The 26,993-nt window shown below is 34.8% G+C and overlaps 1 protein-coding gene across 1 annotated transcript in view; it reads right to left on the bottom strand.

The window, feature by feature from the left end:
• MTREX (Mtr4 exosome RNA helicase) overlaps nt 1-26,993 on the bottom strand; it is a 102,829-nt gene that overhangs the window by 7,430 nt on the left and 68,406 nt on the right. Inside the window, exons 20-25 of the mRNA XM_038530599.1 lie at nt 17,359-17,469; nt 15,865-16,053; nt 10,441-10,604; nt 5,546-5,651; nt 2,746-2,802; nt 1,389-1,551 (exon numbers count right to left, since the gene is read on the bottom strand). Coding sequence (XP_038386527.1) covers nt 1,389-1,551; nt 2,746-2,802; nt 5,546-5,651; nt 10,441-10,604; nt 15,865-16,053; nt 17,359-17,469 — 790 coding nt within the window. The remainder of the gene's footprint in view (nt 1-1,388; nt 1,552-2,745; nt 2,803-5,545; nt 5,652-10,440; nt 10,605-15,864; nt 16,054-17,358; nt 17,470-26,993) is intronic.

Below are 26,993 nucleotides of genomic sequence, written 5' to 3'. Positions count from 1 at the left end.
CTTGCCACTCCTACAAGCATGAACTGTCAGTGGATGGACATGGTACAATCTAGGTTAGCATTTGAGAAGTCTCTAGGTGATCCAAAATTAAAGGATAAAGCATTATATGGTGCTTAAAGTTATCAACTATTATGTGACTTGTAATCACAGAGGCCGGGGCTCAAATCATAGTGCCATCATATTCCACACCTCCATCACCTTGGGCAAATTATTTACTTTTTAAAAACTCAGCTTCCTTGTGCAAAGTAGAAATAGTATCTACGGGCAGCCCGGGTGGCTCAGCGGTTTAACGCTGCCTTCGGCCCAGGTCATGATCCTGGAGACCCGGGATCGAGTCCCATGTCGGGCTCCCTGCATGGAGCCTGCTTCTCCCTCTGCCTGTGTCTCTGCCTCTCTCTCTCTGTCTCTCATGAATAAATAAATAAAATCTTAAAAAAAAAAAAGAAAAAAAAAAAAAAAGAAATAGTATCTACCCTAAGCTGCCATTTTGGTGATTGATTACATCTAAATTATATAAAGTGCTTATTGCACAGTGCCTGGCACACAGTAGTCACTTAATAAACCTTAAATCCCACGAAGTTCAATGTCATAGTTGAAAATTTTAATATTCTACTGCAGATATGTTTGACCTATGCATCATAAAAACCCATGATTCATAAATTCAGTAATCTCTTAGTCTTTAATACTATCAGTTGAAAAGCATGTAATACTGATGTGTCAAAAATAGAATTTTTCTTAAAATACAGCTACAAATAATAGCATTTTAAATATTCTTATAATAATTTCTGAAATCCAAACTCATTTAATTTTTAAAGAGTTCAATGTAAATATCCAATTTGGTAAATATCATTCACCATTATAAATTTCTATATAAGCCAATCATTTTGAAATAAATAAAACATTTTAAAAATGGTCTTCTTTAGATATTGTGGGTTTTTTTTTTTTTTGCTTTTTATAATGATTATTTCTTTTATTTCCCTCTGCCTTTCTTTTTTCATTTAAAATTTCTCTTCAGTTGAGTAACAATTATTCTTCAGTCTTTTAAAATTCTGCTCATTAATTGATTCATGCTTAAGTAATCTCACTGAAGCCAAGTCTGTTATTAGAAATGCAGTGATGGACAGCATTTTCAGCTCTGCTGTCTTTTAGTGGAATTAATATAGTAAGCCTTTAGATAACTGCCAAGAGATTAAAAAAACTGACACAAACGTAACTTACTAGGATCATCTGTGATGACATTACCATTCCAATTTATTACCAAAAACTACAAATAATGTATTATTCTTGTTTAGTTAAAACAATGCCATCCTAACTAAGTATATTTTTGTATCAGAAAGGAACGTATATATATATATATAGAGAGAGAGAGAGAGAAAATTTAAACATACCTTCGAAGACATCTGTCATTTTGCAGATATGGGCAAATGTAGCGCCTGTTGCCCAGGTATATACTACATCCATTAAGTGAGGTTTGAATGAGTTTAGGTAAGTTTCCTCATCAATCTCCAGTTTGGCTTCTGCCGAAACTTTTGCAATTCTTTTAGCACATTCCTTTGAAAACAGAAGATTACTTTACATTTCTTACTTCTTACTTATAATCTCCCCTGTACTTGTTTTCTTTAGGTTCCCAGAGCCAAAATTCCACAAGGTCCCTTTTTCTTCCTAAATGTCCACAGCTTGGATATTCTGTGCTTCTAAGTCGTGACAGTGGCCTTCCACTGTAGTTGTTTCCCCAACTGTAATGTTTCCCCAATTACAATGAAGTAATTAAGAAAAATTTATCAAAAGCATGATTTTCATCCAGTGAAACGTTTTCTATATAAAAAAATAGAAACTCTTCATTAAAATCATTTAAGAGTAGCATTTAACTAATCTCTAAGTATTTCATTAACAACAACCAAAAAACCCCAAAGATGTCAGTAACAAAACAGATTTAGAAAACCACAAATCCTATGGCAAAATAATATTTTTCCCCAATAATGCTTTAAGAAATAGAAATCTTATTTTTTCCCCTCACAATGATATATTCAGATTCACTCTTTTCTCCTTGGTAATATAAAAGGTCAAAACCACCTAGTCCTTTGTAAATTCCTCCAGTTCTGAAAGTTTAAATTTCTTAGTAATAAGGAATATTAAATGTTCCACTGAAAAGGCTCTTTTTATGATACACTTTTCTTCTCTTGCAGTGTCATATAGTTCATCTTTCCCTGTCGTGCTGTCTAATGTTGAAAACAGATAAAATCAGTTCATCTTAAGAAAATCATAAAACACACAAATTCATTATTATAAACTACTGGGGCTTTGAGGACCCAGGAATAATTAATTTCTTAGAATAAAACATTTTAAAACCTTATTGTAAACAAGAACATACAAAGAATTAAGCTAACTAATCCTAGTTCATCAACATGCCATTCTTAATATCAAAGAAAACAATGCAGGCACTGAGTTGTTGATATTGCCTATCAACATTATGTAGGTGTTAACTCTGTACTCAATAATTCAATACAATTTATCACACTGGTAGGGGAGAATGTTTAATTATTAAAGTAAAAAAAGCACAAATGATGTTACCAACAGAATAAATGACAAGACAAAAAAAATTAATAAATGACAAGACTAACATCAAGTAACATTTAATCTTGAAGGAAGTGGTCTCTGTGGAATAATAAACACTAGGATAAGACTGTTAAAAATGTTCATTTTACATGTACTATTCATAAAATATGCATTTCAAAATATTCCTACCTGCATTTGACGAAGTGGTCCTGCTAACTGCTCTGTTAATTTGGGCATCTCACTAGACTATGAAAGAAAAGGATATAAAAACCTAAGTTTTAAATGCAGTATATACTTTCTGCTGCAACAAAGAAAACAAAGTTTTCATGATATCCATCACTGTCAAATTATAAGACCTTAGTTATTAGCATTTACAGTTTTTAATGACCTTAATTGATATAAATGAAATTACCACTCCTTTTATCCTAAATTATATTATTACATTTCAGAGGAAAATATTACATAGCTAAATTTACAATTTACCAGTTATTTTCTGTGGCCACATATGGACTGTAGGGAGAACAAATATTATAAACATCCATAGTTTAGTTACATCAAAATTATTATAAACTATTTTATTACAGTTTGACTTTGAAATGATTTTGGCTCCTAGGCAACTCTCTCACTCTGTGGAAACTAAAAATTTGGCATAAGAACATTAAAAGTAGTACCATCAATTTTTATTTTACCCAGATATTTCTACGTCTCTAACAAAGTAGGAGAAACTTAAAGTTTAACCTGAGCTAGTGTTCTTAATATCACCTTCCCACTAGTAAAAGATTTGTCAGTTCTCAGAATAATAGGAGTTTCAGGTACTACTATACTAACTGGGCAAATAAACTTAGATAAGGGGCTTGGATTTTTATGTGTTGGTCTCCTACTCTGTCAAAAAGAAATAAAAGGTCAGATCCTCAAAACCCATTCTATTGTGACTAAAGATAGTATTTGTGAACAAAGTCTGACAAAAGTAGCCTTACACAAAAATAAAATTATTACAAGAATGTATGCATGTGTGAGACAGGATTTAAATTATAGGTAAAACTTCTTAAAAAGATATTATAGGTTAGTTGCAACTGTTATGTCTTTATTTTAAGCATCAGTATTTAGACAGGACTGGTTTTGTTTTACCTATTATATGTATATTATGCAATAAAATAATGACTTAGGTTCTGTATTATTCCTGTCCCCAAAAAACAAAACAAAAAACCATGATGCATGATGAAAAAAACAAAACAAAATGGACACAATGAACTCAATTTCTCAGTTTGTGAACTCAAGACTATTTAACATCTTAGATTTTGTGTCCATTCACAGTTAATGGTTACTGACCACTTCCCTAGGCTCGTCAATGTAAACAGAAGCCACTGGTCCTGACATAAGCAAGCTAAGTGTGATTTCACCAATCCTTTGCCACCAGGAGTGTTTACAGTTCGTTCCTTCATCTCTCCGTTAAGTCTCAATTCAAATTTCACTCTCTTGATGAGGCCTTTACTAATCACTTTATTTAAAATAGTAACCCTATCCCAATGATTTCAATCTGTCTCCTTCTGATTCACTTTCCTCCAAAACCTTCTTCACCATTTGACAAAAATCTGTGTGTACTTTATTTCTTTATTGTTTACCTTCATCTACTAGCATATAAATATCAGGAAGGCAAAAAATTTCTGCTGTATCTCTGGTGCCCAGATCTGGGCATTGCACACATGGATTTTAAATAAATATTTGTAGTTAGTTGACATTTATACTCTAAAGATCATCATCTTTAAATTACTTTTAATGATATAAAAAATGCAAGGACACAGTTTTAGGAAGAACACATTTCTAAAAAGAAGTTAATATATTAAGCAGACTTTTTCATATTTATAACAAGTACCTTACTATGTTTAACCTTTCCATCTGGCTAGAAAACATTCTTTAAAAAGTATCAACAAAATTCCATGTCACTTTTAGTATAATTTTCCATCTTGATGTTGAAAGGCACCACCATAAGAATTGATGATACATATAACACAGTGTGGTTTCACTGAACAAATCTTAATTAACCACATATAGTGACATCTTGCCCACAAATTTCAGAATTATGGTTTGGTTAAGCACACTCCTTTGAAGAAGTAACATACTTGGGCTCTCAGAAAATAGAAATTTTATAGTGCCACATAAAAAAAAAAAAAGAAATTAGCTATAAGACACAGGCAGAAGAGCATCACTCCCCAAATCATCTTCAAATCTTAGGGCTTTTCAAAGAGAATTTGACAAATATTTTTTAAAGATTTTTATTTATTCATTTGAGATAGAGCAGAAGTGGGAGTGGGAGAAGTAGACTCCCTGCTGAGCTGGGAGCCTGATATAGGGCTCAATTTCAGGATTTGGAGATCATGACCTGAGCCAAAGGCAGACAGATGCTCAACCGCTGAGCCACCCAGGCGTCCCTTCAGGTTTTGAAGAGCTGCTGATAGTGAATTGACTACTTTAATGAAAAAAATTACTGCAAAACCAGCAGTGAGAATCCTACAGCCTCTACCTCAAACCTCACCTATGACCAAGTAAGACTTCAGCTGCTTGGAGAATCAGTTGCTTCATGGTTGTTCTCCATTACTGGGAGGAGTGATACTAATTTAACCTCACTATCCCCTTTTATTTTCAGTCTTTTGCCTAATTTTATTTTCATTCATTCATCCTTTTCTTTCTAGGACTATCTGATCAGACCAGGTCTTCAAACAATACATTGAGTAACAGAACAAATTTAAAGCTTGGAATATGGTTAATGATGACTATCCACCAAAAAAATCTTATTTCATTCTCCTTTCTGATAATATGTATTTAATTATTTAATACATTCTTACTATATTTGTATTAAGGATAGTGATTTCTAATTAACATTATCCATAATATGTAAATATGAAACATTTTTGTAATTAAAATATCCATATTAAAATTAAATTACAGGATATGTGAATTAATAAGGTACATTAAAAATCTATTAACTCACATTCTCTTGAAACACAAAGCAGCTCAGGAGTGCCGTTGCCTGTTCTGCAGACAGGTCATTGAAAAGGCCATTAAACATCATCTCAGTTAAAAGGAGTTCATCAGCACTAGACCACCACAAAAAAAAAAGAGAGCAATTTTCAAATGTCATAATATACAAATACAAAAGGTATACACACATGCTTAAAATGTACAAAGTTTTTAAGAAGGATTTTATTTATTTGAGAGAGAGAATGGATAAGACGAAGGAGGGTTAGAGGAGAAGTAGACTCCTGCCGAGCAGGGAAGCCCGATGAGGGACTCAATCCTAGGACTCTAGGATCATGACCTGAGCAGAAGGCAGATACTTAATGGACTGAGACACCTAGGTACCTTGAAATGTATAGTTTTTTTTTAAATGTATAGTTTTTAAATAAAATCTATTATTTGACCATGAGAAGTTATCAATGAGGAATAACAAAGATTTATTTAAGAAAATGGCAGGCCTTATACTTTCCAATGTATCAATAATAAATGTAAAATGGTTATTTCATGTAAAAATCCCATTCTAGCAAACACCAAAATGCAAATGGTTTACTGAAATAAAGAGCTACTATTTCTTAACTATCAGTTTACTTTTATAAAAGTCATCACTACTTTTTCTCTGGGTTCAAGGATCAATTTAATTGTTTTTAAGCTGTATAAAAAATAATTTATAAAACAAAGGGATAATAAAAACCAATTTCATTAGAAATCTTAATAAAGACACACACTGCATTCCCAGTGCTGAGAACATATATACCAAATGGCCAATGGCTTTAAATGCAACTAATTGCTGCTAATCAACTGTTATCCATGAATCTGGATTATACCCATATAAGTAAGTTCAATTCCAAATTTCAAATACATCTCCAATAGGTACTAGCTTATCACTTTTAAAAAAGTTTTTATTTATTTATTCATGAGAGACACACAGAGAGGCAGAGACATAGGCAGAGAGAGAAGCAGGCTCCCTATGGGGAACCTGATGTGGGACTTGATCTCAGAACCCTGGGATCATGACCTGAGCCAAAGTCAGATGCTCCACCACTGAGTCACCCAGATGCCCCGATACTAGCTTATCATTACTTCTGTTTTTCTCCTGCACTTAACACTATCAAAACATACTACTGACTGTAGATTTTAAATTTATCTCTTTTAGGGATGCCTGGGTGGCTCAGCAGTTGAGTGTCTGCCTTCGGCTCAGGACATGATCCTGGAGTCCCGGAATCGAGTTCCGCATCAGGCTCCCTGCATGGAGCCTGCTTCTCCCTCTGCCTGGCTCTCATGAATAAATAAATAAAATCATAAATCAATCAATCTCTTTTAAAGTGTAAGCTTATCCTTTTTTTTTGATTCCTACTACCCTTAAAAAGTTTTACAAATTGTAATCCTGATGAAGAGGAAGGCCATCCTTTTTGCTCTATAATTGTACATTCTCATATTCAGGTTTGTATTACCCAACAGATTTTTAAAAATCTCCCCATCTTGTTCTTACCAATTTCCTTGTATTTACAATTGTATTTGACCGCTTATAAACCATACCAATGACAATTTAGCAAACAAATCATAAAAGATAAGACTACTATAATAAGTCCTTATAAAATGGGATGGGCCAAGTGTTTAGCACAAAATATTACATAACTCCTGCCTGTTGAACAGAAAGGAAAGTAAAAGAATAAGAATCTTAAAACTAAAAAAAAAAAAAAAAAAAAAAAAAAGAATCTTAAAACTTTCCTTTTGTCCTTAGAGATATATTATTCACTCACTGATTCTTGAGTTTGAGAATTACCTACAATTTTGCTTTTACGATTAATTTCATCATCATCACGTTGTCTTCTGATTTGTGTAATAATTGCAAAATATCTCTCCTGTTTTCTCTTTGCCATCATGGGTGGAAAACAAAAAATTCTGAATTCTCAACTGTGTTCAATGGAAGCTACAAAAGACTACAAATATAGTGTTTCTAGATTTCTATAATCAAGGTTCCACAATATTTATAAAAGGGTTTAAAAAAACCCATTTGAAAAAAAAACAAAAACCCATTTGGTAATTGTGAGGGTGTTACCTCTATTTAAAAAAAAAAAAAATACAAGTAAACTTTATTTTTTTATTTCTAAAAAAGTCATGACCATCAATCTTTTTTTTTTTTTTTTTTAAGATTTTATTTATTTATTCATGAGGCAGGCAGAGACACAGGCAGAAGGAGAAGCAGGCTCCCTGCAGGGAGCCCAATGGGGACTCAATCCCAGGACCCCAGGATCACGACCTGAGCCAAAAGGAGATGCTCAACCGCCGAGCCACCCAGGTGCCCCTATCAATCTTTATAGTTTTAACTACTCAAAAATAAAGTAAAAAATTAAATTTGGGCTGATGGTAAAATGAGAGTTAAGTAAAGCAAAGAGGACAATACAAGTAAGGCAAGACTACTTCAAGGAATTACATATTACTATATACACACCAGTAAGGTGCGAGGCAGACAAGAAAGATAATCACACGGGGGATCCCTGGGTGGCTCAGCGGTTTAGCGCCTGCCTTTGGCCCAGGCGCGATCCTGCAGTCCTGGAATCGAGTCCCGCATCGGGCTCCCGGCATGAAGCCTGCTTCTCCCTCTGCCTATGTCTCTGCCTCTCTTCTCTCTCTCTCTCTCTTTCTCCCTCTCTCTGTGACTATCATAAATAAACAAATAAATCTTTAAAAAAAAAAAAAGAAAGATAATCACAGGAGAGTGATCTAACAGGTTATACAGGTAATTGTGCAAATATCAAGTTGAAGAGCTTAAAATAAGACTGGAGAAATTCACAGCAAGTTTCACAAGATCTAGGAAAAAATATGTAGGAATTAGGATTTGCAGTGGGAGTGAGGAAAAGGTCAGGCTAAGCGTTTAAAGAAACAGTGTGGGATGTGGCTAGAAAGGAAAGGCCAACAACACACTAAATTATGGAATTTATTCTAAAAGCAATAGGGGGAAAAAAAAGCAATAGGGAATAACTGAAAGACTTTTACCAAAAGAATGAAATGATAGGATCTGTACTGTGGAAAGAATACTGAGAAAGTATAAAGTATAGGTTATACTCAAGACAGGAGATCCAAAAATGACAGCTTCTGCCATGCTCTGGCAAGAAATACTGAAGGCATATTAGTGGGAAGAGTTAAAACAGCACAGAGGTAGAGGAAACACTCAGGAAGATGAAAGAGAGAGAGAGAGAAGGGAGGAGTCTAGGAGGACTCCCAAGTTTTTGCTGTTAGTGGCTGGGTCTTAATTTAGAAAGAAAGAGATCAGATGGAGAAGCAAATACTGGGGAAAATTAACATACTTGCATATGTGATACTGTTCTATCTCTCTAAAGTCTTATTTTAGAATAAAATCAATACTATCATCCCAAGACTCAATCCAGCTACAGATACCTAAGAGAAGATTTCTTTGTTGATTGTTAAATACTGTATAATATTACAAAGAAATAATTCCAGTAACATTAATTCTGGCATTTGAATTAGTAAACCAGTGCTGTGGTCTAGCTTTAGATCTAGACCTGGGTAAATTATTAACCTTATGATGCCTACAACTCTTTAATTACAAAGTAGGAAGCAGGTTTAAGGAAAACTAGAAGCCAAAGCACCAAATCTAACTTGAACAAATGATACATCTGGTTCACACAGTGACTAAAAAAGTAATTCTGAATTAGTTTGTGAACAATTAAAAAACCAAGGGATTTCACCTAAAATTCTGGATTTTTGGCTTTTCTAAATTGAAAAATCTGTTATCACATTATTCTGTAATAATTGGGGCTGGGTAGTTGCTGCCCCCTTTTGGTGGCCAAGAATTGTTCTGGTTACCACACTGTTTCCTTCTGGCCCCTGTTAGACATGAGTTCTTAACATCCAAACTAAACAATCAACAAGTATAATACGAATAAGTCTTCCCCAGAAATGTCTAAAACCATATACAAGGCCTATAATTCTCCAACCCATCCAATATAGGGCCATGGTAAAAACACAAGAAACTGCTGCAAAAAACATCTTTAATGAACTAAATGAGAATAATGGTTATAACTATGGACAAAACAAGAATTCTCTTCAAGCTAATGGAAATCACATGGGATCCTGAGCCAGAACCATTCAATAGGCCCTTCCTGAATTTCTGACCCACAGAAACCACAAGAATAAAATGACTGCTGTGGTTAATTAATTTAGTTTTAAGGTTATTTGCAGTATGTCAAAAGATCACCAAAATAGTATCTTAAATTCAAGTTTTGTGCTATGTCCTATAAAATGCTGTGCTGTAATTCCCTTAGCCCAAGACTTTTTTTTTTTTTTTTTAAATTCATGATAGACATAGAGAGAAAGAGAGGCAGAGACACAGGCAGAGGGAGAAGCAGGCTCCATGCTGGGAGCCCAACGCAGGACTCATCCCAGGACTCTAGGATCGCGCCCTGGGCCAAAGGCAGGCGCCAAACCGCTGAGCCACCCAGGGATCCCCAGTCCAAGACTTTTTAATAACATCTCCTATACATATAGGATAATGGTTATCAGACTAAGTTTAAAGTGGGAAAATGTTCATAACTGAAAAAGAATTAAGAATACAAAATCTTGTATAAACGAAGATCACAAATATGTAAAAAATACACAATGCATTAAAATAAAAAGGAAATATATCAAAATGCTAATTGCATTGGTCTTAAATAGTGAAATGGAAGAGATTTTTTAAAATTCTCTTTTTCTAGTTTCTCAATTTCATTATCAAAAACTCTATTTACTATGTAAGGTATTTTACAAACTTTGTATTTTTAAGATAGCTCTTTTTTTCTGAAAGATTTATAGCCTTCATATAGAAACAGTCTCTCATTTTAAAATCAGTTTTCTAGAACCAGGTTTTACCTGCTTATCTCACAAGCCACTCGTCCTTTCATCTCTATGACATCAGAAGAAGTAGCAAATCCCAACCTTCTTAAAACACGTTTGCGACATTTGAGCTCATCCATTTGTAGGACAGTTCTTGCTTTCTTTAGTTCTCGCTTTGCAGATTTAATATCTATTGCAATCTGAAGTATAAAGAAAGTTCAATAAAGTAAAATGAGATTCACATAATGAAATAAAAAATATTTATAAAAGGTTTTAATTATCTGAGAGAAAATGTGCATATGAGTGGGGGAAGGGGCAGAGAGAGAATCTCAAGCAGACTCCACAGTGAGTGCAGAGCCCAACTTGAGGCTCAATCCCACAACTCCGAGACCATGAGCCGAGCAAAAACTAAGAGTCAGATGCTCAACCAACTGAGCCACCCAGGCTCCCCAAAAGATATTTAATAAGGATACCTTACAGGTTCACCTGGAATTTCTTACTTCTGTAGGATATTACACAAGAGGAATGATATATTTGTAGTATTAAATACTAGCAAAATGTTAAATATATGGAAATATAAAACCCATTTTAAAAATTTAATGCAAAGCAGGGAGATTTAGGAGTTGTTAAAAGTTTAAGAAGTTGGAACAGAGCATGGTTCTGGCTTAAATGAGGAGCAAGGAGGAAGGAAGGTCTAGAAGGAGGTGTGAGTTGAATAGCCATCAGCTAGATGAGGTAACCTGCTGGAGGTTAAAAAAGTCAGTGGTAAATTAGGATAGGTTCTCCCACACAAGATTTGGCAATTGATCACTTCCAAAGCATTATCAGTTCCAGGTTTTCATCCTTAGGAAATTAGGGAGTAAGAGTTAAAGAACAGGAAAGATAAGGGTACATGAATCTTATCTCTTGGCTACCAATATTTCCCTCATAATGTCCTGAAATGCATTTCTTCTCTTTGCCTTCTAATTCTATCATGAGGGGATCCCTGGGTGGTTCAGTGGTTTAGCACCTGCCTTTGGCCTGGGGCGTGATCCTGGAGTCCCGGGATCGAGTCCCACGTCAGGCTCCCTGCATGGAGCCTGCTTCTCCCTCTACCTGTGTGTCTTTGCCTGTCTCTCTCTCTCTCTCTCTCTCTCTCTCTCTCTCTCTGTCTCTCAGGAATAAATAAATAAAATCTGTAAAAACAAAACAAAACAAAAAAACCCACACACATTATAATAAAATAAAATTATTGTATAATGAAACTGCCAAAGCTGGAAATGGCTTTAACCAAGAGAATAGGTTTTTATTCTACACTCTAAAAGGAAAATGTAAAAAAAAATAAATAAATAAAAAATAAAATAAAATAAAATAAAATAAAAATAAAAGGAAAATGTATTTTTAGGTCATCTTCCAGAATGGATGAATTTTAAAATTCAGCTTATCAGTAAATACTACATACCTTCCAAATGGTACAAGAATATATAGTACAACAATAAGAAAACACTAAATTCCTAAAGTTGAGGCTTGACGTTCAGAAAACGTCAAAAAAACACTGATAAAAAAAATTTTTTAGGGATTCATAGGATGAAATTCAAAGACTCTGGGATTTTGCATATGATTTATTAGGCTTCCACAGAGGAGCAGAAATGATAAAGGCAACGACAGTCGTCAATAATGGTATTTACTGACAGCTAATTATGTACTCTGTTTCTGGTGCTTTATTTCACTTAATTTTTATAGCAATTGTGTAAGGTAGGTAACTAATACTAAATCTGAATTTTACCAAGATAAAAATCTAAGACAGAGAGATTACTAAATAAACTGGTCAAGATCAGAGCTAGTGAATAATAAAGATGGGATTCAAAACCACTGTCAGCCTTCAGAATCTAATCTCTTAGTGATTATTTATATTGCTATGAATAAATGTGTCGTCCTAATGCTATAAGGATAAGAACGCTTTCTATGCTAGACAACTCTCGGCTACCTAGCATAACTCATCAAGTCTATTAGAAAAAAAAAAAGTTTTCTAAAGTTTCCTTGATTGAGGATGAGGAGAGCAGAAGATTGCGCTAAGTACTCAGAGGTATATAAAATTTACTGGTTAGTAGTAGAGGGCACATCTTGAAGACTTTTTTCCCCTCAATAATTTTTATTGAAATGTATTTTGGATATACGGAGTTAAACAAAAATATTATTAAAATTAATTTCATTTCAGGACACCTGAGTGGTTCAGTGGTTGAGCGTCCGCCTTCGGCTCAGGGCATGATCCTGCAGTTCTGGGATGGAGTCCCGCATCGGGCTCCTGCATGGAGCCTGCTTCTACTCCCTCTGCCTATGTCTCTGCCTCTCTCTCTTTCTCTCACGAATAAACAAATAAAATCTTAAAAAAAATTAATTTCATTTCTTTCCACTTTTTTTTTTTTTAATTTTTATTTATTTATGATAGTCACAGAGAGAGAGAGAGAGAGGCAGAGACACAGGCAGAGGGAGAAGCAGGCTCCATGCACCGGGAGCCCGATGTGGGATTCGATCCCGGGTCTCCAGGATCGCGCCCTGGGCCAAAGGCAGGCGCCAAACCGCTGCGCCACCCAGGGATCCCTTTTTCCACTTTTTAAAATGTGGTTACTTTAGAATTTAAAATTACATATGTGGCTTACATTATATTTCTATTAGATGATGGTATTTTGGATCTTTTCCTAAACATTTTATTTAAAAAAGTTTTTTTTAAAAAAAATTCATTTTATTTATTTGACAGAGAAAGAGCACAAGCAGGTGAAGAAACAAGCAGAAGGAGAGGGAGAAGCAGGCTCCCCAAGGAGCAGGGAGCCCAATGCAGGTCTTGATCCCATGCTTAAGTGACTGAGCCATTCAGGTGCCACAACCTCATTTTTTTTTTTAAATATATATTTTTAAATTTTTATTTATTTATGATAGTCACAGAGAGAGAGAGAGAGAGAGGCAGAGACACAGGCAGAGGGAGAAGCAGGCTCCATGCACCGGGAGCCCAACGTGGGATGCGATCCCGGGTCTCCAGGATCGCGCCCTGGGCCAAAGGCAGGCGCTAAACCGCTGCGCCACCCAGGGATCCCCATTTTTTTTTTAATGTCCATTTGGTCTTCTATGATATGGATATGTATAAGTCATACATCTAATTCCCTATTGATAAGACTGAGGTTATTTTTATATTCATTTGCTTTTTCAGACAATGCTACAAGAACTTGCTTGTACTACCTCACTTCGTGGAGTCTCAATTCCTAGAAGCAGGAAAACTTGGTCAGAAGGTGAGCACTTAAACTGGTGACAGTTGAAGGATCAAATTTTTGAAGCCTTCTTAGGCACGGCTAAGGGATGTGAAATTTATCCTGCAGTCACTTGGCCAAAAAAGACTTGCTTTTCCCTCCAAATTGTTAACTCTGTAATTTTCTCTTATTATTATAAGATGTTCTATAAACACATTATAGACAATTAGGGAGGAAAAAAAAAAGAAGGAAAAAACACTAATATAATCTCATTGCTCATATACAACCACTCCAGATTTTCCATTTAGTCTTTTTGGTGTATGTTTTATTTGTGCTAAACTGCAATCAAAAAAAAAAAAAAAAAAACTGCAATCATAGTCCACATCAATTTTTATCATTTAATGCACCTGTACAAGAGCATTTTTTCCATGTACTAGTGAGTTTTCATAACAAGTTTGTTTAGTCCCTTAGCCAAACACCAACACCTTTTTCAGTTATGTCTGAGAAGCTCAGATAATGCCATTCTCTGTGATTTCACACCACCTTCTCTGTGGATACTTTCCAGTCACCATTCATCTAAGCTCAGGTTTCTGTGTATGTTGTGGAACTGTTCAGGATGACTCTCTGGTGGCAATATAAGCAGTAAATGGAAGCAGGGAGTGAGCTAACAGTATGGTCTCAGTGAGAAATGAACAGGACAGGATCTCAAGTGAGGATCCTTGTAGTCGTTACTAAAGCTTTTTATGTCTCCATTTCCTCATCTTGAGAAGCACCCTCCTGGTAAACCAGAGCATGGCGCACTATATATTCATTGTGCCATGTGGCACAGGGCCCCGTTTTATTATTTCACAGAAAGCTAGAAAGACTGCTGTAAAACTGTGAACTAAACATATTACTCTGTTAAGCCAGAAGTTTCCAATCACAAGCTTGTTCAATAAATAGTAGTTATCTATTTTATAAAGAGATCATTTGGGATATGGGAGAGTACAAGTAAGCTAAAATGAAATGCCTGATTCTAAGGAGCCTAAAATAATAGTTCGTGAAACAGGAAGACAAAAGTGGTAAAAGTGGTATGCGATAAAAGATGAAAAAGCTTAATAGCAAGGAGCTTTAAGTTTCAAGGAGGAAGTAACATTTCTATAGTACAAAAGATTCTAGTTGAAGAGGATAGTGTAAAGCCATGTGTTCATTTCGAAAAGCTTTTCTTAAATTCATTATTCACAATGGCTCTAAGTATGCTTTGCTGGTTAGAGACTACAGTTAATTACCCTAAAAAGCTAAACTATTACGACTTCATACCACTAGGAAGGCTATAATCAAACACACAGACAATAACAAGCCTTGGTGAGAATATGGAGAAATAACTTTCATAAATCGCTATAAGAATGTAAAGTGGTATAGCCACTTTGGAAAAAGTTGGCAGCTTCTCAAAAGGTTAAACACAGATTTACTCTATGACCCAGCAATCAACCCAATTGCACCCATGAAAAACGAAATTATATCCACACAAAAACATGTACCTAAATGTTGGTAGCAGAATTACTCATAATAGCCAAAAAGTGGGAAAACCCCAACTGTCTATTAATTGTTGAACCATTAAACAAAATGTGGTATATAACCATACAGTGCAATAATTTTCAGCCATAAAAAGGAATAAAGTACTAACTCATGCTACAACATAGATGAACTTTGAAGACATTATGCTAAGTGGAGACAGGAAACACAATAAGCCACATATTTTAGGATTTTATTTATATGAAATCACCAGAATAAGCAAATCCATAGTGGCAGAAAGTAGATTTGTAGTTGCCAGGGTCTGGAAGATGGGGGAAATATAGAGTGATTGCTAATTGGCATGAGGTTTCTTTTTGGGGTGATGGAAATGGTCTGGAATTGGACAGTGGTATAGTTGTAGCTATCTGTGAATATGCTACAATCATTGAATTACAGGCTTTAAAAGGTAAGTATTATGCTACACGAGTTATATTACATTAAGAAAACCTGTCAAAAACCAAATTATAAAAATTATAATAAAATGATCTTTATCTTGTCTTGCTGATAAGAAATGATGGTTTCCTTAAAAAAAAAAAAAAAAAAAAAAAAAAAAAAAAAAAAAAGATAGGTAGATATTTCCCTGTCTTAACTGATGAAACCAAAAGGAAAGGAAAATAAAAAAAACACATTCATTTATTTAGTGAAATACATAGAATTTTATGATAAAAGTAAGTTTCTGCCATACCTGTGCTTTTTTTTCACAAAGTGTATACACAGTTTCCAAATTTGGATCATTGTGAAGTGGATGAGAATACATTCTATGCTCAAAAGCCTCTACTTTCTGGATGACTTTTTTCAGTCCTTGATCCTGAATGCCCATATCATCAATAGGATCTAATAAAGGAACACCATCAGGAAAACGTTTCTGAACTTCCTGAAACAAAAAATTTAAAATTAATTTTTTCATTTTATAGACAAGATTAGTTAAGACTAAATACTTCCTTCTATGTTCTTTTATGCAGAAAGACAAATATGCACTTAAAAAAGAACTTAAACTGGAGTACACTTTTTCACTGCATTTGTTTTTGAAAATTCCTTCTAATTGCTGTACTATGATTTATTGATACAGGAATGTGTTAAATTTATTCATAAAATTCTAGTATTTAGCTCTGAATGTGGCACAACTTACTGATAAGCACAATATTTGTAATATTCTAATATTTAGGTCATTGTAATATTTTACTGTCATAAATAATCCTGTGTTAACCCAAGCGCAAATTGTTTTCAATTTTCTTATTATTTCCTTGGGGCTAATTCTAGGGGGTCATTACTGAGTTGAAAGACATTAAATTGTTTAAAGGGTCCAGATTCCTATAAAAATTTTTTTTACATGATTTAACTGTTAAATATAACGAGCATGTGAGTTCAGAGAAGGGACAGCTCATTGTAGACTGATATCCCCCTGGGAGACTTTCAGGGTCTTGAATAGGCCTTAAAGGTAAAATATGATTTGGTGAGTTACAGATTCAAAAAAAAAAAAAAAAAAAAGGTTATCCACATAAATATTCTGTAAAATTGTCAAGATAATTCTTGAAAGCAGGAAGCCTGCCTATGGACCACAGCTTGTTCCTACTCTAACGAAAGCATCCTTTATCTTTGTTTTCTCAAATTCTAGTATAGAGTCAGAAGCTGTATTTCAAAAGTAAAAACTAATTCAACCTCTAAATAGCATAGTAAGTATTAATCCAAATGTTTGTTGACTAAATAATGACAATTCCTTTTTCTTCCCCGTTCTGAAAAATAAAATTCTAGAATGTTATAATTCTTCCTATTGAAAATAAAACTGTTTCATTAATGTATTAACATACTAAAAATTGGTTAAAAGTCCTGGCATATGATTTAATACACAAAAATTTTAAAAGTTTAGTTATTTTTACTCAACAAATAAAGCAAAACATATTTTGTACAGAACAGTAGCCATGTTTACCTCTGTGAGATCTCCTTTAGTAACTAACTTTGTTGCTATATTCAAGGAGTGGACAATCTTCACAAAGATCCGCTATTTTTTTTTTTAAGATCTGCTATTATTTTTTATTAAAAAGAACTGCCACCGATGGCAGTGTTTATAATTTTTTTGAAAGAAAGCAATATATTTTCAAGCATTTAAGTTGCCTTATTATAAATTCTATTTATTTTTACATAAAATTTATATTTAAATGTATAAAATTAACATGTGTACCTGTATTGATTTTAAAACACTCTGTCTATTATCCACTGGCCGGAGGTCTTTAGGAATGTAAAGCCTAACACTGCTGATAGCAGACAGGAGGTGCACCAACACTGGAACAACCTACCAAGAAAAAGTTACAGAGCACCACAGTTAGAGCTACACATTTTCACACTCTGCCATTTCCTAAATTTAGCTTGAGTCCTTAAAATGAAATTGCATTTATAATTTGTGACACACATAATAGTTGATAATAATTACTGTGGAAGCTTGTTTCTTCTCAGAAGCTGTATTTCAAAAGTAAAAACTAATTCAACCTCTAAATAGCAAATAAGTGGTACCTAAAACTAAGTTATCCCCTCAATATAGAACTCATTTTCAGGTCCTTATTACTGGCACTTTTTGAACACGTTACAGTACAACAGCACTACAAAGGGAGGAAAGACTCCTGTTCAGCTTGAGACGGCCAAGTATAAGGTCCATGTAAGCTCTGGATGGGCCAGAATGAAGGGAAGATGTATTTCAACCAGAGAAAACAGTATACTCTATTAGACATAATACTCAAAAATCACTTTCTTCAAACTAACTTTTGTGCTTTCACCTGACCAGAATATCCTTCCATCACCATCAAATATGTCATTTTGCTTCCCTTAAGTATGCTTCCTTTAAGGTCACCTGTATACTGAGAAGTTAATACTTTCAAAGGTCCAAATGCATCTGTGTACTGGTTTCTCAAGGCTCCCCTTATTGTGATCACTATGAAAAAACAAATGTCATTGGCTTGCTGATAACAAATCTATCCCTAGTGTTTTTTTTTTTTTTTAAAGATTTTATTTATTTATTCATGAGAGAGAGAGAGAGAGAACGGCAGAGACACAGGCAGAGGGAGCCCGATGTGGGACTCAATCCCAGAATCCTGGGCTCACGCCCTGAGCCAAAGGCAAGACACTCAACCACTGAGCCACCCTGGTGTCCTGATCCCTAGTGCTTTACTGAACAGAATGTACAGCAGCGGAGCAGTTTCTAGAGTCATGAATGTTTGGGTTTGAATTCAGACTTCTGCTAGTTTCGTGACTTCGAGGAAGTCTCCTCATCTTTATAAGCTTCATTCTCCCCATTTTAAAGATGGAGATGAAATTGTACCTACCTTATTAAACTGTTTTGAGAATTAAATGAAACAATGCGTGTAAAATATTTTAAGAGTGTCTTAACACCTTTAGAAAATGTTATTTTGTGTAATAAGCAAATATAAGTGTCAACAAATCTGTATATACCAAAACTAAAACAGTACAGATCATACTCAAATACCAAAGAGAGAAGGTGGTTTGGTAAGTGTTAATAAGTGAAAAAGATGAAGAATAAAAAAATATATACTGTTTAAAGGGAACTACAACTTCCTATTTGAAAATGACCAAAAAAATAATACAACAAACTGTCCATTTTATTTTCTTAATTAGAGCTTTCCACTGTTAAGCTTACAATCTGTGCCTTTTCTCTTTCCAGATAAGATTTTGGGGTTTGGTCGGGTGGGGAGTATTTTTTTCTTTCTTTCTGCCTTCCTATTTCCTCTTATTTTAATCATTTGAAATTAATCTGCAGATAACATGTCACTTCACCTTATCAGCAAATACTTCATCATGTATCTTCAAGAACAAGTACATTCTCCTGCAAAGCCATATTATATCATAAAAATTTCACAATACATTATCATCTAATTTACAGTTCACATTCAAATTTCCCCAAATGATCCACTAATATCCTTTATAGATACTACCACCATCACTTTCAGATCTAGGATCTAACCAAGGGTCATTTATCACATTTAGCTGTCAGGTCTCTTTAAATCCAGGATACTCCCTCACCTTTTTTGTTTTTATGGGGTTGACATTTTCTTATAATTTCAAATTTACAGAAAAGTTACAAGAATAAAACAAAGAGCTTCCATATACCTTTATTCAGATTCACCAATTATTTACATATGCCCCATGTGCCATGTGCTTTATCATTCTCTTTCCACACACATGCCACATCCACAGTACAACCATTAAAAGAGGGAAATTTAATGTTAATACAATCCATATAAAAATTTCACCTATTTCCCCGATAATGTTTTTTATACCACCCTCCTCTCCCACCACTCCATGCATCCAAACTAGGATGATGAATTAAATTTAGATGTAATAATTCTTTATTCTACTTTAATCTGGAACAGATCCTCAGTTTTTCTGTGCTTCTCAGGATACTGACGTTTTTGAATAGGCTAGTTATTTTGTAGAGTGTCTCTGAATTTGAGTTTGTCTCATTATGAGGAAGCATCAGATTCAGAGTACGCATTTTTGGCAGAGGTGATTTTGCCTCTCTGTCTCTCTCATGAATATATAAATAACATCTTAAAAAAAAAAGACGGAAACTGCTCAATTTCTAATGTTGTTTCTCATAATAAACACTATCCACTATCCAAAAATGGTTAACTCTCACATTAAGACAAGAAAGACATTACAAAAGTCCTCCAACAATTGTTTCCTTAGGTACAAGGAAAGGAAGATTCCTAAGACTTAGGTTTTGTAAACAAAGAAGGTAAATGGTTAAAAATCGACTGAATAGTTTCATAAAATGATATATCTCTACACACACAGAAATCTAAAAACATGTATGTGTATAGTGTAGTTCACACAAACTTTCTAACCTTAATAACCTCATAAAATAGCTTAAAATTCAGGCTCATGACCCAATATTGGTTTATATAAACCCAAATAATCATGTGGGTAATTACAAATAATCATGTGGGTAAATGCAAACTTGTTAGAATACCAACAATAGAAATAGACCTTTTTAATCTTTCAAGTTTGCACTGAAAAAAAAAAAAAAAAAATCTTTCAGGTTTGCCATAAATCAATTTCTACTTTTAGGATAAGCAAATGATAGAGTAGATAATAGGAGAAATCATCAAGTTTAAGTAAATACAGTCTAAATAAGTTTCAGGCAATGTCATTTCTTCAAATCAAGGCCATTAGCTAAAATATGAGTTTTGAATTTTTCATCCAGAAAAGATATTTTTTTAACCAACTACATTTTAATCAAACCCAAGCAAAGTTACTTAAACTGATGTATTTCATTAAATTTTAGAATTTTAAAACTAAAAAATGTGTGTCTTGATCAACTTTTCTTTCTAGAACTCTGGAAATCAACCAAAAGCTTGCAGCAATCCAAAAAGCATTTAAAAAGCTAAATTTGGTATCACACACTTTCCAAGTTAAAAGGAAAGGAAATGACTATGGAAATCCCACTGCCATCTCATATCTCATTCAAAAGAAGTCTGGTTCAAACCAACCCAGGCTATATAACTGCAATTGAGAAATGAAATCTCCTTATAAATTTGTCTATGGAATGATCTCTCTGTGTCCAGGATTCCTATTCAAGATATTAATTTGCAAAAAGTAAACAATTTATATACATAGTCTCTTAAGGTATAGTCCTCTATGTTTCACTGTTGGGTTTTTATCATTCAACTACATATAACAGAACTTAGGAGTTCTTTTAAGAAAGGATGTTTCAGGGTGCTTTAGTTGGCTGGGCACCTGACTCTTGGTTTCGGCTTGGGTCATGATCTTGTGGGTTGTGAGATGGAGCCTACAGCGGGCTCCACGCTTAGTGGGGAGTATGCTGGAGCCCCCCCACTCATGCTCATGCTCTTTCTCTCTCTCTCCCCTTCAAATAAAGGAATCTTTAAAAAACAAAAAAAAAAGGTATGCTTTGTTTTTAAAGATTTTATTTATTCATGAGAGACACAGAGAGAGAGAGAGAGAGAGGCAGAGACACAGGCAGAGGGAGAAGCAGGCTCCATGCAGGGAGCCTGATGTGGGACCCAATCCTGGGACCCAGGATCACGTCCTGGACTAAAGGCAGGCGGTAAACCGCTGAGCCACCCAGGGATCCCAAAAAAAGGTATGTTTAATGCTCATGCACATTGCTTCCATTGCTGGAAATGCAATTCTTGTCTGAAAATATTCCTACAAGTCAGGTAAATTTCTCAATACTTCTTTTATAAAACTTTTACTGACCTCCCCACTCAAACACACACTAACCCAGTTAGAGGATGAATTTTTAATGTTCATCCACTGCAGCACAAAATGATCCCCCCCATTAAGCTGTAAACCTCTTGAAACCAGAGATGATATCATGCTAACACATCTCTCTTTAATTCCCTGAAATAAGCTGAATAAAAAATGTTATACATCAATTATACCTCCACTAAAAAAATTCCATAGAAGACACAGTCTGTCTAGGATCCAGTGAGGTCTACCCTTCAGAGGCTACGAAACTGAGACAAATCATGATCATTAAGTACTATACAGTTTCTTCTTATCCTTAAGTAAAATGGGCACAGCTAGGCTTAATAAAATTTGGGCTCTGAAGTGATACAAACAAACAGATTTTCCTTAAAATGCTAACTCCAATGAATTAGTTATTAGATCATTTTCTTGCAAGAATCTAGTGTTCACCGTGAAAGAATACCATGACTTCTCATCAATGTCTGCCATGAGCAAAAAAGATGTTGGCACATGTGCCACATATTTGCCATTTTAAGTTACGATAACTCCAAAGATCCTTTTGAATATAATTACTATTTGCTAAATTGTGAGAATTTCAGTTTCATTTATGGTTAAGCAGTCAATTGCAAAATAAACATCATGGAGAAATAGAAACCAAACAGTAGCTGGGATTCAAAAGTAAACAATTTTACTTTAATTATTTTAAAACATTTAATAATGAACGGTTTGCTTAAACACTGCCAATTCTGAATTTCACTGTCACCTGAACTAATCCAAAGCAGCAGTCTATGATTCTGCAGTGGCAGATTTTAATTTTGATAAATCAAAGATTACTAAAACATATCACAATGAGATTTCCTAAAAACTCTAGGGAATATACCACATAAAACAATGTTTTAAAATAACAAAATTCCAGTATTTCAGCCTGCCAACACATATGTGCAATTTCTATAGTGAGGTTTTATCTATAATGATTTTAATTATTTAAAAATGGGGGGGGGGTGTTAAAAAAATACAGGTATCTCATGTAGCAAACTAAATGTTTTGCATTTAATTAAAAGCATAGGGGGATGCATGTGTGGCTCAGTGGCTGAGCGTCTGCCTTTCGCTCAGGGCATGATCCTGGGATCCGGGATCAAATCCCGCATCAGGCTTGCTACATGGACCCTGCTTCTCCTCTGCCTATGTCTCTGCCTCTCTGTGTCTCTCATGAATAGATAAATAAAATCTTTTTTTTTAATATAAATAAAATCTTTAAAAATAATTGAAAGCATAGGTAAATTGAAGAGCTTGAGAAGATGGCAGAGTAAGAGGACACATCAGACCTTCCCACGGACATATCAAGACTGTAAATACATACTGCATGCACAACTCACTCTGAAAAGGACCCAAAGACTAGCAAAAAAGCTTTCCCACAATAAAGATACAGACCAAAGGCCATACTGAGAAGGGTAGAAGGGGCAGAGACACTGTTGGGAACCAAATCCCTCAGGAGGGTAACCTCCAAACAGAAATGTTACCTCAGGCAGAGTTCCATCCTGAGGAGTGGAAGGACCAAATCCCACATCAGGCACCCAGGTAATAGGGATGTGCATCAGTAAGACAAGTGTTCTTATTACATCTGGCTTTGAAAATCAGGGAAACTTAACTCCACGAGAGTTGGAGGGCTAAAGGAAACTTAGAGTTACTCCTAAAGTGCCAGTGTATTGTATCATTCAGCCTAGAACCTAGAGAGGCAGTTTGAAAAACACATGAGTTATAAGTGAAGGAGATTTACTGACTAATTTTAGAGTATGTGCCAGAAGGGCTGGAAGTAGAAGAACTTTCTCCAGGAACAAAGTGCTACCAGGTGACATTTTTCTTTTTCTTCTCAGCCTACCTGATCTGATGTTTGTAGAAGCCAGTTCTGACACTCTCCATTTATCCTGCTAGCACTGCTCACCCTGCTCTAGTGTTCCCCTGTGGACGTGCCCCATCTAATCCACTTGGGCTGGCAGGAGACTCTCCAAAATGGCTCATGCCACACCATATCCACCAGGCAGCATCCGCTAGGATCTGTGTCAACCCAAAACAATTACTGCCAACACAACTAGTGAGCAGCAGTGGCTGGAACTGGCACCCCACCCACCAGCATGACTTTAACTGTTATAGCTAGACATCTGAATGAGCTGGCCTGGGGCCCGGTCCTGCCTACCTGCATTCCTGTAGCAGTCAGGGCCTAGCTACAACAGAAGGGTAAACACAGGCCACATGGGATCCACCCATGAACCACCTGGTTCTGGCAACTGGGGGCACTATGCTATACGGCACCCACAAAGTATCTTCTATACAAGGATACTACATTTAACATGAGGAAACACAGCTGACCTACCTAATGTATAGAAACAAAGAAAGTCAAACAAAATGAGAGAAATACATTCCAAATGAAAGAACAAGACAAAACATCAGAAAAAGAACGAAACAAAATGGAGATATGCAATCTACCTGATAAAGAAGTATCTAAAGTAATAGTCATAAAGATGTTGACTGGACTGAAGAGTAGAATGGATTAACTCAGAGGCGCTGGATGGCTAAATGGTTAGAATGTGACTCCTGATCTTGGGGTTGTAGGTTCAAGCCTTACACTGGGTGTGGAGATTACTTAAAAACAAAAAATGTTAAAAAGAAAAAAGAATAGAGTGGATAAAATCAATGAGAACTTCAACAAAATGATAGAAAATATAAAATGAACCAATCAGAGATGAAGAATACAATAAATGACATGAAAAATACATTAGAGGAAATTATCATCAGATTAGAGAATGCAGAAGAATGGATCAGTGAGCTGGGATAGGGTAGTGGAAACACCTAAGAAGAACGGGGGCGGGGGGAATCCTTAAAAATGAGAGTAAGTTATGAAACTTCTGGGACAATATTAAGTGTACAAACATTTGCATTATACTGGTCCCAGAAGGAGACAAGAGAGAAAGAAAGTGGGTGAAAATTTGAAGAAATAGTAGCTGAAAACTTCTCTAACTAGGGAGAGGAAACAGACATTAGGGTTTAGGAAGCACAGAAAGTCACAAAGGAGATAACCCCAAGAAAGTCCACACCAAGATAAACAGGGACTAAAATGTCAAAATAATTAAAGATAAAAGAGAGAATCTTAAAAGTAGCAAGAGAAAAGCAACTAGTAACATATAAGGGAAACCCAATAAGCCTATCAAACTATTTTTCAGTAGAAATTTTGTAGGGTAGAAGGCAGTGGCATGATACATTAAAAGTGCTGAAAGGAAAAAAAACAACCACCAAGAGTACTATTTCCAGCAAGATCATAATTCAGAACTGAAGGAAAGATAAAGAGTTTCCCAAACAAACAGCTCTGAGTTCATGACCTAAGCTGAGACCAAAAGTCAGACCCTTAACTGACTGAGCCACCCAAGGATCGCAACAATTATACATTTCTATCCATCCAACAGAGAAGCACTTACATACATAAAGCAAATATTAAGAAACACAACAGGAGAAAGTGTGTCTTTCTATTACTATTACAGCAATACAATAATAGTAGGGAATTTTAACATTTACATCAATAGATCATCCAGAGAGAAAAACAATCAGGAAACAGTCACTTTGAACAACATACTAGATTAAGAAGACTAAACAGATATATACAAAATGTTTCATTCAAAAACAACAGAATACACATAATTTTCAAGTACACACAGAATATTTTCCAGGACAGATCCTATGTTAGGCCACAAAACAAGTCTCAGTTAATTAATTAATTAATTATTCACTCATTCATTTATTTATTTTTAAGTCTGAATAAATTTAAGACAGAAATCATATCAAGCATCTTTTCTAACCACAGTGGTATTAAACTCAAATTCAATTACAAAGAAAAACTGGAAAAAACACAAATACAAGGAGACCAAACAACGAGTTACAAGAATAATTAACGGGTTAACAATGAAATCAAAGAGAAAGTTTAAAAAAAAAACCTTGAGACAAATGCATATGGAAACACAATCACTCAAAATCTTTGGGATACAACTAACTAAAGCAGTTTTATCTATCTATCTATCTATCTATCTATCTATCTATCTATCTATCTAAACCGTTTTTAGAGTTAGGTTTATAGTATGATACATACAGGCCCATCTCCAGAAACAAGAAAAAGACCAAATAAACAATCTAAAGTTACAACTAAAGGAACTAGAAAAAGAATAAACATGGCCAAAAGTTAGTAAGAAAAAATAAAGGTTAGAGTGAAAATAAGTGAAACAGAGTTTTTAAAAAACAATAGAGAAAAGCAGTAAAACTAAGAACTGGTTCTCTGAAAAGATAAACAAAATTGATAAACTTTTAGCCACACTCATCAAGAAAAGAGAGAGGATTCAAATAAATGAAGTCAGAAACTAGAGAGAAGTTACAATGAACACCAAAGAAGTAACAATTATAACAGCCTAGTACAAAAAATTATATGACAACAAATTGGACAATATATGAGACAGATAAACTAGAAACAATCTTCCAAGAGTGAATCAAGAAATAAAATATGTGAACAGACCAATTACCATACTGAAATTGAACTGATAATCAAAAAACTCTGTAAACAAAAGAAAGTCTAAGACTAAATGGCTTCACAGGTATATTATATGAAACATTTAAATAAGAATTAACCTCTGTTCTTTGTCAAATTATTTCAAAAAAATTGAAGAGGAAGGAATGCTTTCAAATTCATTCTATGAGACCAGCAGAGTCATAATTCCTAAACCACATGAAGATACTACAAAAAAAAAGAAATACAAGGTCATGTCTGTGATGAACACAGATGCAGAAATCCACAAAAAATATTAGCAAACTGACTTCAACAATACATTAACAGTATCATTCACTATGATCAAGTGGGATTTATTCCAGGGATGTTTGGATGGTTCAATATCCATAAATCAATCAATATAATACACATTTACAAAAGGATAAAAATCATATTTCCACAGATGAAGAAAAAGCATGTAACAAAATACATATATCTGTTCATGGTAATAACTCAACAAAACAGATATAGAGGAAACATACATCAACATAAATACAATACACATAGCAAAACCACAGTTAATATTATTCTTTTTTTTTAAATTTATTTATGATAGAGAGAGAGAGAGAGAGAGAGAGAGAGGGAGAAGCAGGCTCCATGCACCAGGAGCCCGACGTGGGATTCGATCCCGGGTCTCCAGGACCGCGCCCTGGGCCAAAGGCAGGTGCCAAACCGCTGCGCCACCCAGGGATCCCTAATATTATTCTTAATGGTAAAAAGCTGAAAACTTTTCATTTAATATTAGAGAGAAGGCAAACATGACTACTCTTGTCACTTTTACTGTTAAAAAGTCTATACCACTCAAAGCAATCTACAGATATTAATTCTTACCAAAATAGGAGCTGCATTTTTTCTTTTCTTTTTTTTTTTTAGATTTTGTTTATTTGAGAGAGTGAGCAAGAGAGCACATGCGAGCATGATCAAGAGGGAGGGACAGAGGGAGAAGCAGACTCCCCATTGAGCATGGAGCCCAACAGGGGGGCTTGATCCCAAGATGAGTATCATGACCTGAG

This window comes from Canis lupus, chromosome 2, assembly GCF_011100685.1.
Source record: "Canis lupus familiaris isolate Mischka breed German Shepherd chromosome 2, alternate assembly UU_Cfam_GSD_1.0, whole genome shotgun sequence".
In the NCBI taxonomy this organism is placed as follows: Eukaryota; Metazoa; Chordata; class Mammalia; order Carnivora; family Canidae; genus Canis; species Canis lupus.
The sequence above is the reverse complement of the archived record's forward strand: the minus strand, read 5'-3'. Positions and strand labels throughout refer to the sequence as shown.